Genomic DNA, 7,880 nt, shown 5'->3' with positions numbered 1-7,880 from the left:
GCACAGCCCTACCTGACTTCATACATTCGATTTGCTGCAGAATTATTTCCAACAGTATCCAGTGTTAGTTTTTGTAATAGGTATTGAATTTCAGCCCTTGAATTCAGCACTTACAAAATGCGTGTGTTTGCTTTGAACGCGCATCAATTGATAGTTTTCCCAATTACAAATAACTGTCCTTGGGTAGTGATGAGGCTCACTTTGTCAGAGCTGTAGATAGACTCTCAGTGTCACTGCCTATTGTGCATCACACATAATGGGTCTTTGTGAAAACACATTGTTCAGGTTTACAATTTACATAATGCTTTCACCTTGGCATTTGTATCCTTTAGTATGTGTGATACAAAAGAAAGCACTTGTACCACACACAGCAAACCACACAAATATTGCACAGGTAAGGTCAGGCAGCCTGTCTGGCCTTACACAGCACAGAGACTAACAGGACTATTATGGTCCATGCTTGTCTTTCGCACAATACTGTATATACAACAAAACAGAAAAAAGGCTGTTTTCCACAAGTCAAGCTGGGAAATGTCTAGTTCAGGAAGTTTTAGGTCGACTAGCAAAACATGTCATTTGACTCCTGACCAGGAATCTAACCATATTTTATTTAATTTCATTTTAGTTTAGGAAAAAGGCAGAAGCTCGTGACATTTGCAGTGTAGTTATCTGTAGTAATCTGGTGCAGCATGACAGCTCCCACACATGCTGTCCAATCCAGTATTTATGGTTTTCTCAATGACTCAATGATAAACAGCATAATTATTTTTGAAAATAAAAATTATTATGTCACTAAACATAAATATTTGTAGTTTCTAGACAATATAAATCCTGATAGACGGTAAAAAGCCATTTTTCTATAAGGTTTTAAACTCTATGTGTAAAACAAAACTTCCACATATAAATTAAAGCCATTCTTTGGTTCATCCAGCAGCACTAATATCTGCACAAACAATATCACTTTCAGCAAACGGTACAATTCAAAGTCCTAACTAAAGCTATATGGCTTTTGTAGTCAAATAGATAAATAAAACAAATGGTTAAAGTGCAAAGTTAGTTACTTTGCTTTGAATTAGAGATGATTTCCTGTAGTGAAATCATCTCTAATGATGATTGCATCATCTCTAATGATGATTTCACTACAGTGTCTTTCGTCTTGAACTCATCTAACCTTGTGCCTTCATCTCGCTGGGATGTAGGAACAGGTCATGGTCGGTCAAGCTAATGCTTGTGATTCCTCCAAATATGCCACTTTGCATTTCAGAAGCTCCCCACAAGTAGCTCTGCTAAAAGTACACTGATGGAAGCAACAGCAACCTGCACAGAGCTGATGAGCTGGGCAGCAAGTCAGACACATGAACAGCATAGAACATCTGGTCAGTTTAAAAAGAAATGTTATGGAAATGTAGACTTCATTTCAAAGAAGATCTCAGCAAGGCGGCATTTCTCTATGAGGATGGCCAACTCAATAACAAATGGTAAGCTGACTGGTCTGCAATAGGATGTTACACAAACTTTTCTGCTTAACGCTTGTTTTAGAGAATAAGAATATCACAATTGTCAGATTTCATAATTTCTTGTCTAATCGAATCAGATCATTACAGCAGACACAACCAGTGTCACCTTGTGACAGTGTCACTCTCACATGTGAGGTCTCCTGTTCTTAATCAATACAGAAAAATTAAAAGGGGAATTCGTAGTTCATAGCACCTATTAGCTTTATTCCTTGATAGGAATAAAGATCAGTGTAGGTTAAAGTAATTTAATGTTGTAAATACAATTCTTAATGTCTATTTATTAGGTTTATAAATATGTATAAATAAAAATTTATTAAGGCTAGTAGGCTACCCCCCAGCAATCGGGGCTGTACAACATAACTATATTTATCAAATGATGAAAGAAAAATGTCTATCCTTGTGGTCATTATATAAAATTATAAATTCACTACATTTACAGACATTATTGTAATAATTGGTTAAAGAATTGGTAAAATTTCAGTGAGTAAGGCATTTTTTTTAGAGTTTTTCCTTATTTTTTAAGTTGATCAAATATTGTAAAAGAGCTGAAATAATTAATGAAATGTAGAGTACATATGTATTTTGAATAAACGTTCAAAAAGTTCTCGATTCTCACTTGTTGATAATTAGAAAATACATATCTTTGCGGTCACATAAATCAAACAATGTAAAATCCAACCCATCAGTTCTAGTATAGTAATAGCATCTTTCAATGTTTCTCTAAAAAAATCCAACTCATAGAAGTTTCAAAAATATTCATAATAACTGGTTACCACCAGTTATTGTGAATATTATTATCTTAAGTCCATTTTTCACAATTTATTAAATTCTTGAAGACTCATATAAACTTTGTCTTTTTATCCTGAAGTTTGGAGTCCTGCATTGCTTTCACTGAAATCACATGAGGTGGGAATCTTTTCACAGTTGCTGTGGAGAGAATGAAAAATGACAGAGGCCAAAAATGTTTTCAATACATATAAAATGTAGGTATTCCTTTTAGACAGACTTAAAACGATAGGCATTTCCTTTAACGCGTTTCCTGCTCAGTTTAAAGCGATTTCTATTCAAAAATACATTTACATTACCCATGTGAGTCACAAAAACCATTAAAATTATTTTGTGTCATGTCATTTCTTTCCAAAAGCACATTTTCCATTTACATACATAGCATTATCTACAAAGAGAGCCTGAGGGAAGAATGCATTTTTAGGAATTCGTAATTATTCTTCAATTCTGCTTCTTTAATAGAGTAGTACACTCGACCAAACTTCGGGAACACTTTTAAGTTCACCTTGCCATTCATGGCACAGAATCTCAGCGAGCTCGAAGGAAAGATTAAGAGCAGAGTGGAATCATAATAAAGGTGACAGAGGATGCCTCATGGGACGCTTTGCCTCCAGGCGTACAGAAGAAAATCTCACTTTATAATGCAGTTAAATTATTTCACGCTTGCAAAGCATTTTTTAACTGAAGCTTTAGCTGTGCATACGGAGCTCCTGGTTTAGCCCCAATTAGCAAAAGGAAAATTTGTTGAAAAAACTGTAGAAAAGCTATTGTTTGTCCTCTGAAAACAATCAAACTTACTATTTATTCAAAGATGATTAGAAGTCATGCCATAAGAGTGTGGAGGTGGAAAAGAGTTGTTAGTTAATTGGAGGGTTATGAATAGAACTGTTTGTTTCAATATTAGTAAAAATGTTCAAATGTTTTGGTTGTGGCAACCTAATGACATGTGGAAACGTTTTTTTCCCATGAATTTACACTGATCAAAAAAGAAACTACAAGATGTGGCTCTGCATGAGCTGTACATCCCTTGCACAAATACAAATCTATTATCTGAGCATCTACTTGTGTATTGCATGTGTTCAAACAGTGTCTTCTTATTTGGAGAGCTCTAACTAAGGCAAACAAAACGCCATGAATGTTTGTGCTGATAGATAAATGCTACACTCCCCACCATTAATCACACTGGCAGTTTCAAATAAGCTGTAGCGTACTGAAGTATGGGGGAAGGCTGTCTTAATGCTCATTTGAAATTCAAAGTGGTTTTCATAAATTATTCAGTTTATTAAAATCATAAGCAACTCTGTTATAATTCCACAAACAAAAATACACATATACCACAACGTGTAACTGTGTGTGAATGCATTTACCTGTGTCAGTGTGCGTGTGTGGGGGTTGCATATGTCTATTACTCACCCCAGCGTCGTCATGGTGACAATAGTGTACCAGAATGAAGCTGGGATGCTGGTGAACTTGCTGGAGCTGGAGCCCTTCTCTGCATAAAACATGACCGTGGCAAAGATGATGATGGCCATGGTGAGTGAGAAGAGGAGGAAGCCCAGCTCCGAAGCGCAGCTCTTGAGTGTATAACCCAGGATCCGCAGGCCTTGCGAGTGGCGGGAGAACTTGAAGATACGAAACACTCGAAACACACGCAGTGTCACGAAGGCGCCGCTGACATCCTCGTTGTTGGTCATCACTAGACCAATATAATATGGCAAGATAGCCACCACGTCGATGATGCTCATCACAGAGCGCATGAAGCGGTAACGACTAGGTGCGGCAAACAAGCGCAACAAATACTCCACGGTGAAAATCATAACACAGGCGGTGTCCATGCAGAAGAACGCAACAGTGTAGCGTTCGCCACATGGCATGTCTTTCTGATTGGCAGTAGCACCACAGGGCACGGTCTCCACCACATTCGTAATGACCGAGACAGCAATGAAGAACCCAGTGACATAGTAAAAGACCAGGGCCATGGTGGAGGTGTGGGGGTTTTCAAAGGCGCGCCACATGGTCTCTCTGAAGTTCATGTTGGGCATCTTCAGGTCCATATTCTCTTCCTGATCATCCTGCAGCCGCTCTAAGTTCTCCCTCTTTCTGTCCTTGTATTCTTCATAGCAGCAGTCACCGATGATCTCAGGTATGATGCCAAAGAAAGTCAGCTCCTCATCATAGGCCGAGATGCACTCGTGACGAGGATAATGGAGCTTTCCCGTTCGGTAAAAGTTGAGAATGCTTCTGAAGGCGTCAGGGTCCCGGTCGAAAAAGTACTCCTTGGTTTCCTCGTTGTAAAAGAAATCTTTCTCAGAACTGCCCAGTAGGGTGTCTGGGTAGCGGTCCAATGTTGTTCTCCAGGTCTGAAAACGACGGCCGCTGACATTGAGGATGATAAGTTCATCTTGTTTCTTGCTGTTGTCTCTTGGCGCGATAGGCATGGGGCAGTTGGCCACAGGCATCCAGCCAATTGCTGCAGCCCTGGCAAAGGGGAGCCACGCTGCTACTCCTGTTGCCATTGTGAAGCAAAGTCTTCCACACCTTCAGACTTAACTGCCCTGAAAATGATCTGGCATCTGAAGAAGAAAACACAAAAAAGGGAATGTGGATAATTAACAGCAACACATTCAGTCTTCAACCAAATGACCAGTGCTGACCATCAAGGTGCTGTGTACCATCATGCCTATTCTACTATGAGTTTCAAAACATTTTTCCTCTCTGTTAAATCTCCTTTCACTTTCAGCAGTCTCTTGTTTAAATATCTGAAAATGTCATCTATACAAAATGCCACCTGAGCTGCTAAAAATGGAAAGAACAGCTAAAGGTGGATGTAAAAGTTTGTGTGAAATGTAAAATCTGATTTCTATGAAAAAAATAAAATGTGCACGAGTTCGACTTAGACCACAATTAATTGGTATGCATGTGAATCAAATGACTCGCCTTTTGTGTCCAAGCCTATGTCGAAAAGGAACAATTAGATGTACAATTTAACCAGCATCAGCGACATTAAGAAACAACTATGAGGCTTCTGTTCTGAGCAGCTTCATTAACTATCCTACGGTGAAAAACAGTGACAGCCAAACCTGTTGAATCTAAATAAGGAGGAAATCTACTTCAGAGTTCTCCATGCGCTGATAACGTTACGCGGTTTTCCCTGTTAGAATTTTAAAGTACATAAATTACACAATGACCTGATGACGTTTCTTTACTGACTTGTATTACCTGGTCGAGTATAAGCAAACATCTTGTGTCCGTGCACGTTATACTCAAAACGTGACAAAAAGTGATTCTGAAACGTTCACGCCTTAGAAACGCCGCTTTTCGCCTCCAGCGCACGAATCGCACAACTTCCCCAACAAACGCATTTATTCACCTGATAAATGCAAATTTCTAAATTTATATCAGCCCTTCCAAAGATAAGAACTGAATAAAAGGGTCGGCGAAAACAGGAATACTCACAGAAAAGGAGATGGAGTGGAGGAGGGAACAAAATCCCAACTCTTCCAAACCGAGTCCTCAGTTGTAAGTGAGAAAGGATGAGCTCGGATCCATCCAGCGAGCTGAGGCAGCGAGCAACACCTCTCTTCTTCACCTCGGTCGATCGGCAGACTCCCGCACCGAGCAGAGCGAAAAAACTGAAAGCAGCAGAATTAACCGCAAGACTCTGAAGAAACGGTCTGTGTCTGACGGATTCTACATCCTGCCTTCTTTGATTCCCCGTCACTGTTTGAAAAAGTGAAATGTGATGGAGAGGAGACGCACGCTTCCCTTCCTTCACCACAAAGTACAATGTACGACTCGCTCGCTGTGCCAGCTCCGTGTCATCAGTCCTCCTCCCCTCTGCCTCACTTTGCCATCATCTGTGACAGACTTCAACTCACTTGGCACTTCCAGTATGGTGGTGATGCACTGTAAAGCAGAACGTGACGTTGTGGTGCAGGAAACTGGACTTGATCAATCAATCAACTTTAAATCCGATTTAAAATTTCAAGTTATGCATTTGTTTACTCATTATTATTTTTATAATCTCAAAATGAAAAATAAACCCTGTTGGCAGACAAGAAACTTCTATTCTTCTTCTATTATTATTATTATTATTATTATTAGTAGTAGTAGTAGTAGTAGTAGTAGTAGTATTATCAATAATTCCCCTTTGCACATGTTTCATGCCATGCAGGCCTAATGTTTTACACCCCGCCTTAACCTGTTTGGTACCCTTGTTAACGTTTGACCTTATCAAGTCCCTCATCTAAATGATCAAATCGTCCTTTCACAAACAAGCAAACAAACAGCTCGGAAGACTTCCTCCAAGCTGAAGAATTATAGAAACTCTGCTTTTGCCTTTTCCTGTGGAGATGAAAAAATAAAACCTTGCCTTACAGTGTCAAAGGTGTGCGCCCTCATCTCCTTTTATGAAGTCAGTTATATTGCCACTTGATGCGTTGGCATGCTGCTGACAGTTTTCTCGTGGACAAAATATTTGACAAAACAGCGCTTGTTTGGAAGGAATTTAAAAATACCTCTGTCTGTGTTGTCTGAAGAAATGTAATATACTTCCCCCCCTTTTTTTTTTACACAAATCTGCTCGAAGGTATAACGGTTCGATTATTTCTCTGGCATAACGTTCATTTTGGAACTGTTCCTATACCAAATGTCAAGACAAGATTGTCAGCCAGCGGTAATTCATCGATTAAGTATTTGCTGGGACATGACAGATATTCAGGTTTTTGCACTTTTAAAAAAGGGGAAAAGTTTGCATTAGACAGCAGGAAGGGTAGCAGGAAGGTGACAAAAACACATCTAACTTTTACCTCGAATGTTGGAACGTGACTGTTGCTCAAAGCCACTTTAAAGTTTTATTGTAATTTCTTGTTTACTTTCATTTTTTATTTATGGTAGGTGACATTTTGGCATATAACTGCTTGTTAGGGACAACAACGTGTTTTGAGTTAAAATACAGCTTTTTACTAAATTAAACACACAAAGCTCAGTGTTTGTTTTCAGGTACTACTTTCCATCATGAGTACAGGTGGGACACCCGTGGTGCATATTATGCAGTGATTAACACAGCAGCTAGAGGTCACTTCACTTTAAAACATCACCATGTACTCTAGGACACAATATTAAAAACTGCTGTCTTGTATTTTCATTTAAACGATGTTAAATTACCTTAAAATGCATCGTGGTGTAAAGTAATAAAGTGCTGTTACATACAGTCATGTGAAAAAGACTTTTTACAGGACCCTGTGCAGCCCTTTGAAAGCCTGGGTATACCCCATGATTCAGTAGGTTGTATTGCAGCTAAACTACATTTAGCTGCAATAATTTGAAGTAATAAATTTCAGTATGACTTTAACATGCTTTAACATCATTATGGAGGGATTTTGGCCCCTTTTTTTTTTAATTTTTGTTTCGTTTCTTTGGGTTTTTTGGGCTTTTTTTTTTGCAGTTCCCCCCCCGGCTTTTTGGCCAGTTGAGGTCTGGATTTTGAAAGGGCCATTGCTGCACCTTGATGCTTTTGCAGCCATTCTGTTGTAGATTTGCTGGTGTGCTTGGGATCATTGTCTTCTTGTATGATCC

The 7,880-nt window shown here is 39.0% G+C and overlaps 1 protein-coding gene across 1 annotated transcript in view; it reads right to left on the bottom strand.

The window, feature by feature from the left end:
• LOC102208347 (potassium voltage-gated channel subfamily D member 3-like) overlaps positions 1 to 6,067 on the bottom strand; it is a 103,029-nt gene extending 96,962 nt beyond the window's left edge. Inside the window, exons 1-3 of the mRNA XM_005740089.1 lie at positions 5,760 to 6,067; positions 3,717 to 4,876; positions 2,809 to 2,839 (exon numbers count right to left, since the gene is read on the bottom strand). Of these exons, the coding sequence (XP_005740146.1) occupies positions 2,809 to 2,839; positions 3,717 to 4,819 (1,134 nt within the window). The 5' untranslated portion in view covers positions 4,820 to 4,876; positions 5,760 to 6,067. The remainder of the gene's footprint in view (positions 1 to 2,808; positions 2,840 to 3,716; positions 4,877 to 5,759) is intronic.
• Between the last annotated feature and the right edge of the window lie 1,813 nt (positions 6,068 to 7,880).

The sequence above is a fragment of the Pundamilia nyererei genome, unplaced genomic scaffold (genome assembly GCF_000239375.1).
Source record: "Pundamilia nyererei isolate P.nyererei 1_Seehausen unplaced genomic scaffold, PunNye1.0 scaffold00096, whole genome shotgun sequence".
NCBI classification, from domain to species: Eukaryota; Metazoa; Chordata; class Actinopteri; order Cichliformes; family Cichlidae; genus Pundamilia; species Pundamilia nyererei.
Note: the sequence above shows the minus strand (reverse complement) of the source record. Positions and strands in the feature narration are given on the sequence as shown.